The following is a 22,222-nucleotide window of genomic DNA, read 5'->3' as shown; positions in this document are numbered from 1 at the left end:
TGGATCAGTGGTAGAGTATCTGGCTCCGACGCAGCGGGCAGCGGCTTCGATCCCGGCGAGAACCGGGTACTTTTTTCGCATTTCTGGCTATAGCGGTTGCGGTCCGCAACGGCGGCGGCGGACACCATCGCGAACCGAAACGGCTATTGGAATGAGCCCATAACAGCGTATACGCTGTAAAAAGTAGAAAACAAGCATGAGCCATTTCCTCCGAAATGCGCGAGTGGACACCTCACAAGTTAGTGATGGCTTCTTGTTAAGATTGGTTGCTCCTACGAAAACTGAACGTTCTACGGCTTGCGTGAAACGTCACCGTCACTTTCCATCTTGCCGGCACTGCAATGTCACTGGCGCAGTAGACATCACTCGCGGATGTTTTTCTACTCGCTGGGGCATTAGCTGAAATTAAACACATCATGTCCAAATAAAAGTATGCAACAAAATATATAAATATAGCGAACGTGGAGGAATGGAATGATATGGCAGGGAACATTTAGAATGTCACTCTTTGAGTTGCCCGCAAGGCGCAATACTGCGTGTGCCTGTAAATACAGACGCTAGGAATAGAATTTAGTCAGCGCGTAAATTTATTTATTTATTTCTTTTTATTTCATAATAATGCCCGCCATCAATTTGTCCCAAGCCTCAGGGGCTACAATTTGCAAATACCAAAGAACTGATAGAAGAAGTTGTGGGTTCTTGGTGTCTCACAGGAGACCAACCACCGCGAGTTCGAGCTTAGCGAGCCACAGGGCTAGCGAGCCACAGCCGTCGTCTCCAGCACCGCTCGCGCGCGAGCTCAGAGGCCGCAAGGGGCTACCGAGCGACGCACGCAAAAACACAGTAAAGCCCTGAGTTGACGGAAACCGTTTACTGAAACCGTCGGCACCAGCACTGCACAAACGCCCGCACGGCTGGGAGCCAATGGGGTCCCGCACCAGGGCGAAAATACAATAACAGGCGCCTATAGCACGTCGCGGCGAAAGCACAGGCTCAAGCTGGGACACGCCGCTAGGAAAAGTCCCGGCGGCTATGCTACTTGCTCTGGCGATAACCAATGGGTCAACTCGCGAGAGCACGGGCAATATCCGTCGGCTTAGGCTTTCGGCAAGTGCGGCTCGGCGGGGTACGACCTCGCGCGAGCACTAATGACACCGCTCGTCGGCTTAGCGTCGGGAAAAGGATCAGCACAAAGTACGCGCTCCCCGCACGGGCAAAGGCACCGTGCGCGAGCTCCAGTCGTAGTCACAAAGGTGTGGGCGGACGAGAGGAAAGCATGTACGTACCGTGCGCTGGTCCCGGAGAGAAGAGCAGAGCCACGCTCCGCCGCTAGCAGCCGAAACGCGGCCGCCTCGTGACGTCAGCGCCCCGCCCTCAGCGCAACTAGAGTGTACTAGAATACCATTCTCTAGTACACTCTAGCGCAACCCAGCGCGTGCGCAGCGCCACCGCGGGAACCGGTTACGTGGAGGACGGGGAAAAACCGGGACGGCAGGAAAAGGTAAAACCCGCGCAATGGCGCCTGCGAAACCCTCAATCCTCACAAAGTATACAACGACAAACACAATTAGCAGGCTATCATTACAAACAATATCAGTAACACAATATGTACGTTTATGTTTAAAAGGGGAAAAAAAGGAATTGCTCATTTGCAGAAACAAAATTTTTTTGATGCAACAGCTAGCAGTGGCGGGAAGCAAGTTCCAGCCCTCAATAGTTCTCGAGATAAAAATAAACTTAAAGCTGTTTGTCTTCGCCAATATAGGATCAAGTGAATGTTCCCGGCTGTGACACGTTCTTCTAGTGCTGAGGGGACGAACACAGCTAGGTGGATGGAGATTAAATGTTCCTGCTAGGCATTTGTGCAGAAAATGCAAACGATCCATTTTGCTTCGAGTTTCTAATTCGGGTATGTGGTTTGCTGTCATAAGAAAGTAAGGTGAATCATGTTTTTATACTAGCCAAATGTAAATATCACTGCCTTACAGTGAATACTCTTCAGTTGCTTAATCTCCTTCGTATAAAAAGGATCCCATACGATTGCCGCAGATTGGTTTTAGTTTCACGCAGGCGTTATAAGCAAGTAATTTATAATGAATCGGAGCTTTTGTTAGTTTTATCAAACCACAGTTTGCGGAAAGCCGACGCGCAAATTTCGGAGATGTTTTGACCAATTTAATTTACTGGAAATAATGACACCGGGATATTTATATCCTTACACCTTCTTCACTGTATTGTTGCCAAGTGAATATGAGACCATGCTGGGTAATGTTTTTCTTGTTACGCACATAAGCACGGTTTTCTGTACATTTAATTACGTACCCCAATGGACCACACCAACTAACAATAGTGGTTTTTGCGTCGTGTAAAATCGCATGGTCCTCCTGCGATAAGATTTGTTTATAGATTACGCAATCATCCGGAACTAATTTTATGATTACTACTTCTGGTATGATACTCACTAAATCATTAACACGTAAAAGAAATAGAAGAGGCCCAAGAACGCTACCCAGTGGGCCAGTAAGTCTGATGAGTGACCATTAATTTCAACATATTGTTTTCAGAGGAACACATTGTTGCGCTAACAGGAAACAAAGACTCAGAAAGTAAAGTAGGAAACGATAGGTAAGACGCTGATTCAGATATCAACCAACTCGCCCAGCAACAAGTTCTACTGAACCATATTGTTTTCTGCTGGTGAGTTATGCTTTGATCCTGTAAATTATATTTTGTGGTAGTCCTATCTGCTAAAAATTTTACTACAATTTTCCATATGGAACATTATTAAATGCTTTCCAAAGTATACGAATAAAACATCTATTAGCCCAGATACATCCAAAATACTAGAAAAGTCATGCGCAACAAACTTGGCGGTCCCTACGTGGGACTAGCCGGGTGGCGCGGGGTCCCCCTGCGTCTTCTCTGGACCTCAATAAAGTTAATTCACTCACTCACTCACAAATACAAGCTGGGTAACTGTGCAGAAGGAGCTTGATGTGGGCGAGTTGGTGTAACATACTTGAAGAAAAACACAGCGCAAAAGAGACGAAGACGAAAAGAATACAGGTACAACAGACAGACACTAACTTCCAACTAAAATTTTATTTGAAGAAACAAGAAACATGTTATACATGAAAATGAATTGCACCACCGTGACGTCATGAACTCTATTGCATCAGAAAGGCAATCTCTTTGTCGGCAAGTGCCACTGACGGGCAGCTAATGCACGTGCCCTCGGCCCTCGTAATGTAAAAAGCTTCTAATATCTCTCTTTGGAGTCTATCTCCGGAACGTGCCAGAAACTTGGTGTCATAAATTTTACCTGTCTTCTTTTCGTCCTCGTCTCTTATGCGCTGTTTTTTTCTTCAAGGGGGTAACTGTGGACGAGCCTTTTTCTGAATCCACGTTGGCAGTTTGATACTACGTCACGTTTACACAAGGAATCGTACAAAAGGAAAGAATGACATGCTCCAACAGTTTGCAACAGCAGCTTGTAATAGACACTGGCCGATATGACGTACATCGAGGATAGCGGAAGCTGCACAAAAGCATCATTATGCGCAAAAAAAGCCTAGCGCTATCGTCACACCTGTTGTCACTGCCGCGAATGCGGACGCGCACATTTTAGTAACAAAAACATAATTTTGCAAAGTGATAAAGATAGGCAGAGCCGTGAGATGATGCAGGCGAAAATGGAAAGCACCTGTGTATTTTAGATCCAAGTGTTGTTAAACAAGTTTGGTATTTTACGAGCCCGAACCACGATCTGATTATGAGACTCGCAATAGGAGGGGAGGGGGACTCCGGATAAAAATTTTGTCCAACTGGGGATCTTTGACAGGCTCCGAAAGTTCTTGCATTTCGCCCGAGGCCGGGATTTCATCCCGCGACTTCGTGCTTGTAAGTGTAACGCCATAGCCGTTGAGCAACCATAGCGGGTTCCGAAAGTTGTATTGCCCACTAAGTGACATTGTGTTAACGCGATAGCGTTAAGGGCCCCGTATCGCAGAAAATCCGGTGTCGGCGTCGGGGTCGTTGCCCGGCCAAGAAAATCATCCCGAACCACCCAGACCGCGCAGTCCCTCCGGGGGGCTCAAGGCGTTAGTGAACAAAAATTGAATTTCTATAGCAATATCCGTCAGAAAATTGTAAAGTAGTAGTAGTACTTTTTTATTGTTCCAGACATGTGATAATGGCTGAGGAGATGGGAAAAAAAAGCCACTGTATCGCGGCTTGACAAAGCTCCCATCCCCCGTAAGTACATCAAGCAGTTGCATGCCGACGGATGATCCACTCGATAAGAATATTGCAAACAGTACTTTAAGCGAATACTATAATAACATAACTGAAATATAAAATTCTGCATTGTCACAACAACTATTGGAACTGCAGAAAGAAATCACAAAAATATTTTCTTAAGGTTCTTAGAATAGATGTTTTTGATAGACAAATCATTTAAACTATGGTTATTTAGTGTTGACGGAAGAGCGTATTTCAGTGCTTGCATTCCGTAATTTGTGCGCGGTCGTGGGACATACCAGAATTCACGGTGTCGTGTTGTATAGTGATTTGGGTTCCTTTGTAAATTCGCAGTTTCCGATAGAAAAGTAATTCTGTGCTTAATTTGCGACTTATACAGGCAGAGAATACGCATGGGATAAAGAGCGGTAACTTTCATAACACGTAAACTAGAGTATAGCGGTACTGAGGGAGCTGAAAACGGTACAATGGCAATAGCTCTTAACGCACCCTTTTGCAGTGTTAATTTGTTCCGATTTGTTTCATACGACTTAACCACAACCTGCAGACATGATAGCATCGGATTGTAACTTGAATGTACGAGAAAATGTAATTCTGTTACGAGGAAACTCAAACACAACCCTCTTTTCCAGCCTTTCTACCATAAAACAGCAGCGCGCCCGGGTAGGTGACTTACTAAAAGACCATCCAGATGGTGCTGGCGTCCTCGGCAGGTCAAACCAAGACTTAGCCTGCCTAATGGGTTTTGGACACGCGCGCCTCGGGGCAACAGCAAACAACTAATCAAGTAATAAAAAAAGGTCCTAGGGCCGTCACATTTTGATATAAGACGGCTTATATTGCCCCTGGAAAAATGTCTTCCCAGCAATGCATTTCTGTTTAAAAGTGAAGCCAACTTACGGGGATCGGTGTAACCTTGGTCTTTGTAAGCTGGCTTGCCCACATTGTGTGTTGCAGTGAAGCTCACTCATAAAGAAAAATGCGATGCGAACGGGGCCCGATAACGCTATCGCGTTCCACTCTTAAAGGCGAAGCTCAAGCGTCCTCCAATTTTTTTTATGCGATGTTGGTTGTTTAATTCCTATCAATTCTCTTTGTTTATACTTCACACTGTTAGGAACACAATTTTTATGCATTAGCTCTGCTGTTTTCTTTTTTGCAGTGAAACTGTATATATATATAACATGTTAAGTATCCAGGGGTCAATACTGAACAAATAAAATTAGGTGCCAAAACCACGATCTGATCATGAGGCACGTCTAGTGGGGGACTCCGGATAATTTGGACGACATGGGGTTCTTTATTGTGAACTTAAATCGCAGTACACGGGTCTGAAACCCACCTGAAAGCACGACAGCACGCGTTTTTATGTACTCCGTTTCATACTTCACCTGCAATGCTGTGGAAGCTATGCAAGAAGCTCGGCAATCAAAATGTAAGCTCTGCGCGTTTCGTAGTTGCGCAGTCGCCAAAAAGGGTTTTATAACCTCCTGAAAAACCCGAAAAGAAAAACAACGAAATGCGAAATTATTTAAAACAACGCATTAACAGCCGTATAATAGTTTGTTAAGTTCTAAGGTGTAGCAATTTTTTTTTTGCTGGCCTTAAATAAAGAAGAATTGAACGTAACTGCAGAAAAAAAAAAAGAAAAACACCGGAGCATTTCTCGGTGCGAATGCATCTACTGTAACAAGCCCTACTAGACCCCCACCTTATGCTATGTATGAAACTGAGTACAGTGAGGCAACTACATGATTTGGGGGTTCGACCGTGGTTCTAGCACAAATGCCAGCAGCGTGCCGGCCACGTCTATCTCACGACGAAGCCGTGGCCGTAAATACGCTCAGCTGACATCGTCGCGGCTGCCATGTTGGCGTACGGTTAGGAATGGCGTCCCTGACGTCACGTGACAGCTATTTATTGGTCGAGAGTGAGTCTTTTTACTCCTCATCCTGCGTCTTCTTACGCGTGAGTTTCCCTGTTCCCTCAGCGCAGAGTATTTGGCTACGGAGCAATGCAGCTCACACTCGACCTGTCATATCGTTGAACTGCTTCGCACGGTGTGATTCGGTCACAAACGTCTACTGCACGCTTTCTCTGCGCACGCAGACAACTGCCTCTACGAGCAGCTCAAGATCAAGAACAACGAGACGTTGCACAGCGAGCAGCCGTGCGAGTCCTTCCACTGCGACGCCCATCGCAAGGTGGTCTACGTCGAAGGGTGAGCGCGCGTTCTTTCCTCTCAGCGGATTTTACTTTACGATGCCTATACTTTGCCTATACCTACGAAATCACCCATGAGCCCAGACGGCTTTTTGTTCCGGAACACGGCAAGACGGCTTTTTGGTTTGCGGAACATTAGTTCGGGCCAGTTGATGAACCGCAACAGTAAGATTTTTGACGTGGCATAATACAGACGACAAAACGAATAATTACATGCGCAAATGCTAACTCGCAACTGATCTGTAATGCCAGAATTTCAATTTATAGACGCAGAAACAATGAAAACAAAATTCGAGACGGAAACCAAACCACTCTCATAAAGCGCGAACACATGTACAGTACCAAAAAAGACAGCAGACGCTCTGCAAACTTGCAGAATCACAACCCAATTTTAGCGAACCTGTTTATTTCGAGTAGTTGCAGTAAGGATTTCAGTTGCGTGTAAACAAATCACATACTTTAGAACGTTTTCACTATACCACTAGCCTTGAAGTCCTGCCCGGATGTAACGTTATCGAATACTTTAAAGGACATTTTACATAGGCAGTGATTCATCCACACACTTTTCTTTCGTCAGAACATTGACCATAGCGTTCCCATAATTTTCACAAGGTGACGTTTATAGTTCCCCAGAGCAGGATGGTAATTTTTGCGTTGTTCCTAAAACACGGCTACAAGGCTCCGTGTAGCTTGCATACGTAATTCAATGCTAAGGCCGTAACTTGTACAGCACACTCTGAGCATTAGTTATACGTATATAACCTGCCTCTTGTTTTAAACAAATATAAAAAAGTTGCATTTTTATTTCGCCGGGGACACCTTAGACACATATTACGAACCTGGGAGAAGGCACAGAAAGAAAGACAGAAAAAGAAAAGAGGATTCCGTAATTATTTCCAGCAGTTTCATCACATATTGCATGAAATATGACTTAATTTCCTGAAATAACTGTGCACTACACAAAATTTATATTTATTTGAAATGCGGGCTATCTCAAGTGCATCGTGTAAGGAATTCTAACGTTTCTGGCCTAATTAGGAGCGTCACAGATAATTTTTGACCCCCCCCCCCTTTTTTTTTAAGTGAACACTTTACTAAGGGCGTCGAGCCGAGTTTCGCCGTTGCCAGCAATTGGACCTTCATTTGACCGCAGCTGCGCCGTAACTTTGGTAACGCATCACGTGACTCGCCACGCCGAGCTCCTTCACCGCCGCCGGCTTGGCGCATGCGCTCTCCGCAGCCGGGTCGCCTCCTGACCACGTAACTCGCCGCGCGCCACTGAGTGACGCCGGGTGACGAAACGCCAGAAAACACAGGGCAAACACCTTAAGAGGAGCTCCGCGCTCGCCTAGTCAGTGCGAGCTTGGCCATAGATGAGAGCGAGGCCGGGCCGTCTTCTCTGAGCGTTGCGCGGGAGCGGGAGGCTTTGAGCCGTCGTCGGCAAGCGGCGTCTGACCATCCCACAGATATCACCTGGCGAGCTGCTTCACTGGAGAGGGCCCGGATTGCCAAGCGCGCGAATCTAGCGTTGGAGACAGAGGAAGAATGAGCCGTTCGTCTCGCAAAACGCCGCTAGCGGGACCACAACGCTGGTTAAGCTAATCAAAGGTTAACCAAGTGAAACCAAGACTTAACCAGGCTAAACCAAGATTTCGCTTTGCATATCCAGGGTTAGCTCAGGTGAGCCACAGCCATTTTATTCGTTATTTCCATGCGTTATCCGACGTTTTACGGGGGACATCAGCGAACTAAACAAGGCATTTTTTTAGGCATATGTCTCGTTTTCAGGTGACCTTGAAGAAGTGGAGCCATAAATCGGACAAGAAATCGGTAAAAAAATGTATAAGAATTCGATAACTCAATAAGCGCATTGCAAACCCCATAACATTATATATCAATCGATAGGTAATTACATGAGGAGTATAAATAATGATAAATAATCATGATAGTCTACAAATTAATTATGATAATGAGCATAACAAAGCGGTAAAATGGGTCAATAACGAACAAAGTGGCAACGAATCGAGAAATGATCGTAGTGAGTGCAAGTATGGCTATGATAGTAACGATAATGATAGCAGAATACAGTAATGACTCAATAATCACCATTACTCAGAAAAAATGACAATGACTCAGCGAAAAAAGATTAACACTCAGAAATCACTGGAATTTGTTCGGTTGTGGGCACTAAGTGAAGGAAACACTAAAGGATGATGTTAGAAGTAATAGTCATGACCGTCACTCAGCAAAAGTAACAATGACTCAGCGAAAAAATTAACACTCAAGAACCACTGGTATAGGTTCGGACGTGGGCACTAAGTGAAGGAAAGATTCATGGATGATGGTAGAAGTCATAGTCATTAGCATGACTATGACTCAACTGAATTAAGAGTGAATCAAGAGAGTATGGAGGGGGGGAGTGACGTACAAAAAATAAATGCGAGATTTGAGGGTCCAAGTGAGTTACTCCGCAAGAAAAAGTGCAGAGTCTCGGTCCGAGTTTGGGGAAATAAGGAGGACTCGCAAAAATGACTGCAAAATGTGTAAATAAATGGGAATAAAGAAAATAAGGAAATGTCAAAAAAAATCACAAAGCGTAAAAAGTGCTCCTCGTGTGATTGAGTTAGCAGTGCTTGGGCTTTGACCTTCAAGTCGTTATAGTTGTAGCATAAATGCTTGCAAATAAAATGCTTGCAAGAGCGTCTGAATATTTCTTTTTGCCCTTATGCCATTGTCCCGGGACAACTCTACATTACACCACGTCTATCATTACACCAAGTCAATTTCCACGTTTGGTGGATATTGAAAAACGTAGCTGGTACGGCAGCAGACAAAGCACGTAACTGAATCGTCACCGAGTCAAATCAGCGCGTACAGCGCGTCGTAATTGCAGCCTCCGCGATCAACTTCAGAAACATTTTCAGAGCTAATTGCGGAGGCCACGCTCCGCTGTGCTGAGTACGGTGAACGCCACCTAGGTGGCGTTGGTAGTGCTTCTTGATGCCAGCGTCCCTTCGAATGCTGGCATCGAGGCGTCGTGTGCTGAGACCACCGAAGCGTTCACTGTCGGTGCGCGTTAGTGTCATAATGCAGTACTTCTCTTTTCTGCTCGTAGGCGGCGGCACCGCCCCGAGCAAGAGCGCGGGTACACGGAAGAGTGTTAGATATATAAGGCGCGTCTGTGTAGCTCTCTGCAAATGCGTTTATGGCGCAAAGGGTTAAACGCTCGGCGATCTATCGACGCGGACCGAGAGGTCGTGGGTTCGATTTCCAAATTTTGCATGTTTGTGGAACTTTTTCTTCTGGTTTCTTTCTTTGTATTATGTTCTATGACGTATTTCCGTGACGGAAATACGTCAGTGAAGTCTTGGTGGACCCCGGCATAAAACACTTTCGTGTTAAAACGTAGCTGGTAACGGCAGCAGGACACTTTCTAACAATTGATTAGGAAATGGTTTGGCAAAACTACTTCCTGCACAAGCATCCATCTTCGCACACAATTTTCCGTAGTGGTCTGGTCATTTTTGCTAAGTTTGATCTCGGCAGCATTTGTGGCTGCGCCAGGGCTGCGTGCTGAATTGTTGTAATATAGCGTTCTTCCGGGACACTGGACAACATGACGCAAAATGTCCATACGAAGTTTCCGAGCACTTGTTATAGAAATTTTTACAGCGAAGCTGTTAAGGGCTCACTCTTCGATGGTCGCGTCCGGCAGTAGAGAAAAACTCGCATTGGCCGTATGCTGTATGTGCGAGTGAAAGTGCGCGAGGGCGAGGGACGCGCGCTTTCACGGGGAGCGAACGCACGGCGGAGAGCAAACGCGACTTCCCAGTGGAAGGGGAGCGGTGGGCGAGGAAGGAATCGAGGCACACTAGACTGTGCGTGTGCGTGCCCACTCTCCCACTGCGGCGCATGCGCGTAGCCCTGCCGGCCTTTGCTGTCTGTGCCGCCGACTCTCTGCGGGCTCTTGCCCGCCTCTCCCCTAACAGTGTCGACAACGGCGTTTAGCCGTTCCTTCACGTAGCCAGCGTTTTGACAGCGGTTGTGTGCGGTCACACAAACAACGCGCACAACTGTTGTCGATGGCAGTGACGGTTTGCCCACGTTCGCACCGAACGCGCGCGGCGTTGGTGACGTGTTTATGAAGAAAGTGCGAACCTTTGCCGTACACCCAATGGCGGTGTTCCGTAGCGACCATAAGGCCATGGTCCCTGTGGTCACTAAATAAATGAAAACGACCGGATCATATTGTTACGAAGAGTTGTGAAGAAATGGTTTTATTTTACAGGAGATGGACGATGATCGGAGCGTGCTCTGGAGCTCTCCGTTCTCTTCGTCTTCTCTTCTCTTTTTGTGCCTGCCTTTCGTATCCGTTACATTTCCCCGCAAGCAGACGAAGCCCGTGGGGCGAGTAATGATGGACAAGCAGGGTAGAAAGGCTTCAGGCGAGCAATATGAGTCAGCTGAGTCCTGCTTGATCGCCGACCATTGCACAGGAGGCGAGCTATTACGTAAGTGAGTTCGCTCAGGTGGTCCACAACGACAAATGGGCCTGAATATTGTGACAAGAGCTTTCGGCACAATCCACGCTTGCGTTGCGGTGTCCAAAGAAGGACCAAGTCACCTTTTTCGAACGATACCTGTACGTGACGGTCGTCGTACCGCTCTTTCGAACGACTTTGCGAGGCCAGAGTACGAAGACGAGCTATTCGACGGGCTTCTTCGGCGAAACACAAAGTCTTCGATACAGAATCATCATTGTGTAGAACGAAGGGTAAGAAAGTATCCAGAGGTCTTCGCAGTAACCTTGCATACAGGAGATAAAATGGGCTATAGTTAGTGGTTTCGTGTTTCGCCGTGTTATATGCGTAAGTGATGAAGGGTAGCACGTCGTTCCAGTTCTTATGATTGGAGGAGACGTACATGGCAATCATGTTGGTCAGCGTTCTGTTTGTCCTTTCAACGAGGCCATTGATCTGTGGATGATACGGCGTGGAATTCCGGAACTGTGAAGTGCACAAATGAAGTAACTCTTCAATTGCGTCAGCAGTGAACTGGCGACCGCGGTCGCTGATGATGACACGTGGTGGGCCATGACGAAGGACCACGGAACGCAGCAGGAAGACTGCCACGTGAGCAGCGGTGGAAGAGGGTATGGCTGCAGTTTCGGCATACCGTGTAAGATGGTCGACGCAGACAATTATCCAACGGTTCTTGTTGTTGGATAACGGGAATAGACCCAAAAGGTCAATGCCTACTTGCTCGAACGGCGTACTAGGCGGTGTCAATGGCCGAAGGGGACCCAGGGCTGCGGTGGTCGGTCGCTTGTGACGTTGGCACGTTTCACAACTAGCGACATAGCGCTTGGTTGTTTCGTACATCTTGGGCCAGTAAAAGCGCTCCTGTGTGCGGTGTAGCGTTCGTACGAAGCCGAAATGTCCGGATGTCGCATCGTCATGCATGGCGCGTAGAACGTCGGAGCGGAGCCTCTCGGGGACAACAAGCCGAAAATGCGCTCCATGCCCGGAGTAATTAGTTTTGTAGAGCAACTCATCACGGACAGTAAAGCGACCGCTGCCTTGAGAAGTACGGGCGGCAACAAAAAGCGGATCGAGGGTAAGATCATTCCGTTGTTCTCGCTGAAAGTCTGCCGCATCAGGGAACGTACAAGTAACAGCAGCGAGGCAGTCGTCAAAATTCTCAGCATCGCAGTCGGTAGTTGCAAGAGGAATCCGAGAGAGGCAGTCTGCGTCAGCGTGACGACGGCCACTCTTGTACGATACCGCAAAGTCGTATTCCTGGAGGCGTAGCGCCCAACGTGCGAGACGACCAGAGGGATCACGCAAACCGACCAGCCAGCATAAAGAATGATGGTCGGTAATAATCTTGAATGGTCTACCGTAAAGATAACACCGAAACTTCTGTACAGCGAAAACAGCTGCCAGGCATTCTTGTTCCGTAACCGTATAATTGCGTTCAGATTTTCTCAGGCAACGGCTGGCATATATGCGACATGTTCTGCGCCACTGTGACGTTGTACAAGCACCGCGCCTATCCCGATTCCACTAGCATCAGTGTGAACGTCAGTCAGGCAAGATGCATCGAAGTGAGGCAAGATGGATCGAAGTGACGCAAGAGGGGTGCTGACGTTAGTATAAACTTCAATTGAGAGAATTAAGCGTCACACTCTGGTGTCCAATTGAAGGCCACATCTTGTCGCAAAATACTTGTCAATGGGTAAACGATGTCGGCAAACCGGGGAACAAAACAACGGAAATACGAACATAGGCCAATGAATGAGCGAAGTTCTCGTGATGACTGCGATGCCTTGAAGGAGATCACCGCTTCAATCTTACGAGGATCGGGTCTGACGCCATCCTTGTCGACTAAGTGTCCCAGGACCAGTGTTTGGCGTTCGCCAAACCTACATTTTTTTTAGTTTAGAACAAGTCCAGCTTTTCGATGCAATCGAGAACAAGATTGAGGCGTTTGTTATGTTCTTCAAACGTACGGCCAAATATTACAACATCATTTAGGTAACACATACATATCTCCCACTTTAGACCACGTAGTACTGTGTCCATGAATCTTTCGAAGGTGGCAGGAGCATTGCAAAGGCCAAAAGGCATAACATTAAATTCGAATAGGCCATCTGGAGTCACGATAACGGTCTTTTCCTTGTCCATAAGTATTTGCCAATACCCCGATCGCAAATCAAGTGTTGAGAAGTACGAAGCAGCGTGTAAGCAATCAATGACATCATCTATTCGTGGTAGCGGATAGACATCCTTCTTTGTCACTGCGTTTAGACGTCTGTAATCTACGCAAAATCTCCAGGAGCGATCTTTTTTCCTGACCAGGATTACTGGGGCTGCCCATGGGCTAGACGACTCTTGAACGACACCTTTGTTCATCATCTCCCTGACTTGCTCTGCAATTACTTTGCGCTTGGAGGATGACACTCGGTAGGGCTTCTGGCGGATGGGGTGTCCTGAGCCGGTATCTATTCGGTGACGAGCGCGGGACGACGGTAAATGAAGGGTTGCATCTCCATGCTCGAAGTCGAATGCAGCCTCATGCCTGGCAAGGACCTGTACCAGTGCTTGCCGTTCCGATGTACAGATAGCCTTGCTGATCATTCCAAGCAATAACTCTTCAGGATGGCGATTATCGCAAGGAAAGCAAGCTGTAGAGACGTCCTCAGTTAGTGCCACGATTGAGCTACATGCGGCTTCATCGAATAGAGCGATTTTCATACTGCGAGGGAGGACAACCGGCGTGGATGAACAGTTCAGCGCCCACAATGTGGCGACTCCTTTCGTCATGCACACGACAGAGCAGGGCACAAGTACACTTTTTTTAGCACAGTTTATGCGGAGAGGCCTAACTACAAGGTCAACACAATCAGCGTCAACAGTATGTGCAAAAACACCAACGGGCGTCAGGCACTACGATGGTGCAATCACTTCATCAAGAACATTGAGTGTGTCTGTGTCCCTGTCTTCACCACGCGAGCTTTGCTCGGGACGTGCTGATATAAATAACTTGTTTAACGATATTTCGCCACAACCACAGTCCACGGAAGCACCGAATTGTTTAAGAAAATCGATACCAAGAATAACATCGTGTGAACAACGAGAAAGAACAAGGAATTCCGACACAAACACTTTCCCAGCCAACAAAACACTCACAGCACAAACACCAAGGGGATGAAGCCACTCGCCGCCTACTCCACGAAAGGTAATACCGTCGTTCCAAGAAAACATAACTTTGTGGCCTAGACGGTTTTTGAAAGCGAGGCTCATCACAGACACAGTTGCTCCAGTATATACTAACGCCATGGTCGGTATTCCGTCAATCAACACATTCACCTTGTTTTTGTCCATTAGAGATGGGCAAAACGGCTCACTTCAGTGAGCGGCTAGGAACGGCTCAGCTCACTGAAATGAACCGGTTCATTTGAACGGCTCACCGGTTCACTTAAACGTGTAACCTCTGTTATGCATATTATATAGTTATCTGGCTTCGAAAAAAAACAATATATGCATAATTTAATAACCGTGTTATTGGTATTTTCGCTTGTTTAGAGATTATTTTTACATATATTAAAAGCGTGAATTTTTAGTTGTAATGAAACTTTCTTTTCTGATATTGGGGATAAAATGGTTATGATACTGTGACAGGCAGAATGCGACGTACTTTTTTCAGAAAAAAAATATGTAACTTCATCGTCATTACAGAAGCTTGTCTGTTTTTGTGCTATTTTAAAATCAGCTTTTGTCAAAATAAAAACACAAGATGATTGTACTATATATTTTTATTCATTTATTCACATACGCACGTTCATTATAATATGAGTAAGCTGTAATGCCATGCAAAATGAATGTAGAAATCATTTCTTGAAGTAATATACAAAAATCACACGAAAGATCCACAATACTGCCGCACGTACCTTTCGTTTTTTTTTTTCTCTTGAGTGCACGCGCGATACTGGCGATCATACCATCATACGCCAAGACAAAAAAAAGAAAAAAAGGAATGAAGTTCTATTATAACATAACAGATCATTGGCCTCGTTTTAATGACGTGCTAATGATACATGCTCAGAAAATGCACTGAAGTGGATGTCATAGGCGACATTTTCATGACTACACTAATTAGTACAAATGAACACCAGGACGTAAACTGTACTTTCACCTGTTGTCTTTAAAGACACGGAAGACCATCTTCGAAGTGTTATTGGACCAGCACATGATGTGCGATCGGTGAGAGTCGTGAGACATCGTTCGAACAGCAGCAGGCAACGAACGGTACCATCATTTGCCAATTAAGACTTCTTTACTTCTCCCCTTGGTGGCATCGGTGCCACACCATAGGACGCACAAAAAAAAAAAAACAAAGGGACTACTGCGCATACCACTGCGAGCGAGTACCAGTAGCACGAGTCTGCCCACACCGGCCACCATTCGTCGGTCAGAAATCGAAACCTCGAAACCCAGCAGAAGACCCAGCTCGGACGGAACGGTTCGGCACGGCTCATTCAAGGAGAGCGAACCGGCTTCCTCACTCCGAAAGAAACGCCGCTCACTTACTGAACCACGGCTCAATCGCTCTTCAAAAGAGAGGCTCAAAAGATCCGGCTTGTTCCTGAGCGTTTTCTAGGAACGGTTCCTCACGCTCAATGAACGAGAGAGAACCCAGCCGGCTTCCTCTCTCCGAAAGAACCGCCGCTCACTTACTGAACCGCAGCTCCCTCTCTCTTCAAAATAGCAGCGCGCTCCTGAGCGCTCAGAGCGAGCCGGATCTCTTGAAGAGCGAGGGAGCCGTGGCTAAAAGAGCGGCGCGCTCAGGAGCGAGCCGGATCTTTTGAGCCGCTCTTATGAAGAGCGAGGGAGCCCTGGTTCAGTAAGTGAGCGGCGGTTCTTTCGTTCTTCAGTCGAAGGCGAGGGGGTGAAGGCGACTCTTGCGAGGAAGGGCGGGAGGGCAGTTGCTTTCTCATACCGCTAATAGATGGCGCGGAAGTCGCACCCAGCAGAAGACCCGGCTCTGACGGAACGCATCGGCACGGCTCTCTGAACGCGAGAGAACCGGCTGCCTTTCTCCAAAAGAACCGCCGCTCATTTTTACTGAACCACCGCTCACTCGCTCTTTAAAAGAGCCGCTCACAAGATCCAGCTCGCTCATGAGCGACCCATCTCTATTGTGCATCACAACAGGCAGAGGTATTTCTTCCAAAGACCATCCGGCGACCTCACCTCCATTAGCCGCGGATGCTAGTTTCCCGGCGGTGGTGAGGAAGAACGGCGCCGAGGGGACGGAGAGCGACGGGGACGGTTATTTGGTGGCGTCAAACTGCGCTCAGATGCTGGCGAATCGCTGCGTCTGGTCGCGCGCGAGAAGCGGTCCATTGGAAGCAAATGGGTCATCCGCAAGTCTCGTGAAGTACGGGTTCCGGGTGACGAGAAAATCGGTGGTGTCCTTCGTGATTGACGGCCTTGGGGACAATACCGAGCCATATGGCCGGTGGAACCGCAGTTGTAGCACACGGGAGGGTCGCGGTTGACAGCATCTTCCTCGAAGCGAATGCTAGCCTGCTGCGGGCGGCGAGAAAGTTCGTTGTCATGTGAATAATGTGTCTCTGCTGCTCGCTGAAAGCCGTTATATCGGTTATAAGCCACGTCGTGGTAGTAGGGTCGGTGCTGTTCTTGGCGCGGCCTCACAGAAGTCACAGGGCTTCGGGGGTAAAACGCGGCTGTTCTCGTCGTGGCTGAGAGTCATAAGTAGGGACTCTGTCGTAGGGACGTGGCTGCTGTCGGGGCGCGAGTTCATAATCCTCAATGCCCTCCAAAGTCAAAGGATGCCACGTTTGGCTCGAAATCTGGTGGTAGGTGGAAGCTATGAGTGCCTGGGTGTGTCACTTGCGCGTGCAGGCTGAGTTCTTCTCGAACTTTTTGTCGGATCGTTGATGCAAGATCGAAAGGCTGGTTGCATGCTCTCTACGCTTGCAGCTGTCGTCACATTGGCTAGCCTGCCAAACTTCGGCGTGATGCGCCTCGTCTTCAGTTGCTCGAAAGTGCGACAGTGCCCAATGATGTCGGCGACGGAAGCCAGAGTGTCTTTTGCGATGAGGAAACTGTAAACATCCTCAGCAATTCCTTTTAGGATGTGCCCGACTTTGTCTTCCTCAGACATTCCAGAATCTACCATCCTACACAGTTTTATTACTGCCTCAATGTAGGTCGTGCAGGTTTCGCCTGGCACTTGCGCGCGTGGCAGTAGCGTCTGTTCTGCCCTTTTCTTTTTCGTCGCGGAGTCGCCGAATGGCTCTTTGATTTCCGAGACAAATCTGCCCCATGTTGTTAACGTTTCCTCGTGATTTTCGAAGCACACCAACGCAGTATCCGTTAGAAAAAAAAAAAAAAAAAAAACACGACGTTCGAAAGCTGAGAAGCGCTGTTCCACTTGTTGGCGGTACTCACCCGGTGATAATGAATGAGCCATTCCTCGACGTCTTCGTCCGGTCTTCCGGCCAAGGGACGCGCATCTCTCAGTTGCTGAACGGAACTGGTCGGCGCAGCAGTTGGAATGGGTCGTTGTTCGTCTGCGTCGTAGGACATATTCAACTCCGGTGTATTCGGTGGGAGTCCAGTAAGGCGATGGCTCCGTCGAAGAACTTGTGGTTCAGCCTCCGTATTCGGGTGTCGATTACCCAGCACCTTCCACCACAACTGTTACGAAGAGTTGTGGAGAAATGGTTTTATTTTACAGGAGATGGACGATGATCGGAGCGTGATCGTAGCGCGGTCCGGCCTCTCGAGCTCTTCGTTCTCTTCGTCTTCTCTCTTTTTGTGCCTGCCTTTCGTATCCGTTATAATATATATTTCTCATTCCTGAATAGTTCAAATAACTAATTACACCATCAAATCTTAATAGTCATAATTGGAAATGCATAATTCCCACCATAGTACAGCTTTGCTGGTCTTCCATCTCCACCCCGGTAGAAGGGCTGACAGTTTTTTTCGAAAGGCTGTATATTGTCACGTAGTAGTGACGGTAGAGAAAACAGTCGCAAAACTGTGTATGACGAAACTGGTTGTTTATTGGGCGAACCTGTGCCCACAAAAGCAAGCTACACTCAAAGCACAACGATAGCGGCGAACACAGTCGGCGATCGTCGAAAATCTGATCAGCGGCGAAACGCGTCGGCTTTTATACCTGAGACATCGAAGGTTCTAGATTAATCCCTGATGCCCGCGTGTCTTCCAGAAAGTTCTAGACAATTCGCGGTGGTCATGCAATCAGATAACATAAGCGTCGGTGAAAACAGGCAATGGGCAGAAGCATCGATAACGTTCTAGAAACTTCCGATACATGCAGGCGCGTCCTGCGCCGTGCGATAACGGTTAACATTTGTGAGCCGGTGAAGAGCTGTCACCGGTGAAAGATAAACATGTATACGTGTCAATATTAACCACACGCATTTTACTTCGCACACATTTTCCATAGCGTTTTCCCCATGTTCATTAAACTTGATGTGGCTGGCTTTTGTAGTTACGCCAAGGAAGCCCGCTAAATTCTGCGTTGCTCGTAAAACACACTCACAATTTTCCGGAGTATTTGCATACGAAATTTATTTCGAAGACGGCTATTAACCCACGCATTTCTAACTTGGTCTACAAATTACCCATAACAAGCGCCTTACTGTTGCGAAATATAAATGAGGTACCCTGTATGAGGGTACCGGATAAACTAACTATGAACCCCTTACAACACATTAAAATGTGGAAAACAGGAAGCTTCAGTAATTATGCGAAACGCTTCCTGCTAAACCACTCTAAGTTGTTGCTTAGCCGTAAGAGTTTCGCCACAGAATAAATGAAATATTTCCACTATTTTCACTTAGTTTGACGAAGGTGTCTGCTACGTCTGTTTGGGGACTCTAAGAAAAGTTTCGGTCAATGGAAGTATGATACTGAAGAAAGCTTAAATATGTAACTTCCTACCAAGGCTGCGATTGACATACAGTAAATATTTGTCGCTTGCCACTCACAGCATGCTTCGTACTTCACTGAAGTATAAACACCGCGCCTCGCATATTTCACTGACGAGATCGGGGAAAACAACTACATTTTTCGTACAACGCATAAAAATGGGAAGAATAGTCTTCAGTAATTATTTTTAAATAGCTGCTTAAGATACAACATTTGGTATACCTCTCCCATAGTAGGGCGCCTACGCCCTGCAATAATGAAATTTCTGCCATTCTTGGTCCTCCCAAGAATGTGGCTAGCCTTTTTAAGCGCTCCATATAGCGACTATAAACCAGAGTATCGGAGTGGAGCCCTCCATACCGCTACTTTAGAATGGAGCCATTCCAGGGTTCTATTCCATTCCATTTCAACTCACAAGTCCGATGATCGAGTTGAAACGATTGGAGACTTCCATTCCGCTACACTGGAGCCCTCATTCCATCGAATGGAGAACATCGTAATTCTATTCCTTTCAACTCATCGAAATGGTGAGAGTCGGACCTTTCCCACTCCTGGAGTGGCTTAGCCGATCCCTTCCACTCCTCCAATTTAATGAAATGAAATGCTTGTTTTTTTCAGTCGAGGGCCTCTGAAAGGAATGCCTCCACAACGAAATGCTATGTATAACAAAGGATTGATCACGTTCCGGTCGAATTCCTATCTTTCATATGCGTTGTGAATGCCGAGACAACGAAGACCACTACAACTTTTCCTGTACAACGAAGAAAATTAGGCATCCCCGAAGACTGATTTGTTGCTTTAAAACGAACTCCACACCGCCACTGCTGCCCGCAGACGTCACTGAGCGGCGCTCCGCGCTAGCGCTAACGGCAGCGCTATAGCAACGCTCCTAACGAAACTACCAAAGTCAATGAGCTTTACAGTCCTCCTTCTCTGCACCAGGAACCACTCAGTTCGTGCTCTGCTTGTAACAGAGCACCGGGTTCGATGGCTGACAAATACGTCACAGTTGATGACGACGTGACGATGTAATCGCAACTGGCGACCGGCGACGTATTCAGAGCAGTCCAAATCGGAAAGGACGCGGACGTCAACGAAAGCGACACTGACTCACTCACTGACACTTACTCACTACAGTGTTTTGACAGCGAGCTTCCGCGGTCATCGAGTGAAATGCGTTCATGTTTGCTTGTGCGCGCATGACACCATGCTTGTTAATTTAGTTAGTATTTAGTTAATTTAGTTAGTTTATACGACCCACAATTTGTTATCGCTATCAATGCTCCGCCTTTCGGGCGTAACTGCGACTTTTTTGCCGTATCATTCCTTTTAAGAACTGATACAACCTATTCTCCGCCGTGTCGAGATCACTGGTAGAATCCTATTCTTTCGAGAGTGGAGACGTGTTGCAGCGAAATTAGCTGGAAAGTACGAGTGCGGATGGCCTTATTTTGAGTATTTCAATTGGATATAAATGGTTAGGGTGTGCGCTATCCCAAGCCACAGCGTAGAGAGTGCACTGACCGTTAAGAAAAAGGCTACTAATACATGGAAAAGTTTGAGATAAAGTACGCGGGTGACCATTTGTAAGCTTTGTAACATCACGTGGAGCTTTGTTTTTGTAGGTGTAAATATGGCTATTGTATAGGTGGACGCTCATGGCTCTCTTCTTTACTAGAGCGTCAGCTTCACCGGCCGTGACGACGGCGAGTGCGCGTGCGTTACGAGGGGCTGATCTGTTGCGTTACTTTCCTCCCTTCCCTCTGCCTACCAGGTGCATCGCTGTCGGCCTGCCACATGCCGGCTGTCACGTGACACATGGAACAGGGGCATTCCCGGCCTGCTGCGAAAAGATCGTCTGTCACCCGCATCAGCAGTCGGCGCAAGATTCTGCTCAAGTCAATCCTGCCGCGAAGCACACTTGATTCGCATCTCCATAGCTTGCCTTTTCTCTCCGAAAGAGTGACACTTACACTTCTGAATGACTCATTTAAGATGTACTAACTCATGCATATATTTGAGACAGGAAATAAATGAAAGTATGGCTTTTTTACCGGGGCATGGTTTACGCAACATAAGCGTAAATTAGGATTTACAACATGGAATCCAATTTCAAAACGAGTACTGATTATAAATGTAGTACGATATATACCAGAGAAGCTCTTAGTTATCACACGCGCGTTGAGTGCGTCCGAATCTTTTGAAGGCGCTAGCGGCGCTCTATATAGTAGGAAGATAAGAGATGGAGAGGAGCGGGCAAGGGGAATTACGCCACTACCTAAAACTCATCTAGGGACATTACTCGGGCGGCGGACGGATCCTCCACCGCAGGGTTGTGTATGACAACTATAATCTAGCAGGATCATTCAACTCAACGCTGATGGCTGATTTGCGTTTCATGGATAACTAACCCTCATTGCTGCAACAGCGTGAACATACGTGGCCATAATCGTACGCGCTCTTATTTACTGCCACGCGTCCCTCTGCACTTAAGCTTAATGGTGTACAACGCAACCTATGTGCATAAACGATAGCAAAGATGTCCGTGATAGAACATGTTTATTAGTACTCCAGCAAAATCTGTCCGTCACACGAAAAATGTAATGCCTTGTAGCTGCACAAAAACGCGTAATTTGCGAAGTTACGACATTTAATCGTTATAATAGTGTGACTGTAGATGAATGGTAGCTTTATAAGCGGTAAGGAACAATTGAAACGAAAAAAATATGATCAAATAGAATACCTATACGATCAGATTTAGGCATGCCCAAGAGATACATAGGGCTCCATAGAAAATGAAAGGGGGAGCCTATAGTAGGGGTGGGCCAACTGAAATTTGATGCGGGGCCAATTTGAACTTTGGGGGTGGGCGAACTGAAGTGTTGGGGTGGGTCAACATCAAATTTGGTCATGGGCCAATTTAAATTTGGGGGTGGGCCCACATGACATTGGGTGTGGGCCAGCTTAAGTTCGAGGGTTGGCTAACTTAAATTTGGATATATGCTTACGCATACTTAGACAAATCCTTGAAGTTTCTGCATACTTTTTTTATGGCGCTTCACTCAAGGAGCGTTGACGCAGCCACAGTCGCCGTGCTTCCATATGCCTGGCTCGCGTGCGGTATGTGAGAAGGATAGTGCAGAGACTTGCAGTGGAAAGAGTGCTAGAAACGAGGACTGAAACGCACACGACACGGGCACTGTCCGATCGAAGCCCGTTTTGCCTGTTTCTCAGTCCCCGTTTCTCGC

At 47.0% G+C, this 22,222-nt stretch overlaps 1 protein-coding gene across 1 annotated transcript in view; it reads left to right on the top strand.

Annotated features, from left to right (window-relative positions):
- The window catches only part of LOC119453934 (uncharacterized), a 44,215-nt gene extending 23,172 nt beyond the window's left edge, over positions 1–21,043 (top strand). Inside the window, exons 2-3 of the mRNA XM_037715970.2 lie at positions 6,370–6,481; positions 20,749–21,043. Coding sequence (XP_037571898.1) covers positions 6,370–6,481; positions 20,749–20,899 — 263 coding nt within the window. The 3' untranslated portion in view covers positions 20,900–21,043. The remainder of the gene's footprint in view (positions 1–6,369; positions 6,482–20,748) is intronic.
- Positions 21,044–22,222: the final 1,179 nt, after the last annotated feature.

Source organism: Dermacentor silvarum, chromosome 5, assembly GCF_013339745.2.
Source record: "Dermacentor silvarum isolate Dsil-2018 chromosome 5, BIME_Dsil_1.4, whole genome shotgun sequence".
In the NCBI taxonomy this organism is placed as follows: domain Eukaryota; kingdom Metazoa; phylum Arthropoda; class Arachnida; order Ixodida; family Ixodidae; genus Dermacentor; species Dermacentor silvarum.
The sequence above is the reverse complement of the archived record's forward strand: the minus strand, read 5'-3'. Positions and strand labels throughout refer to the sequence as shown.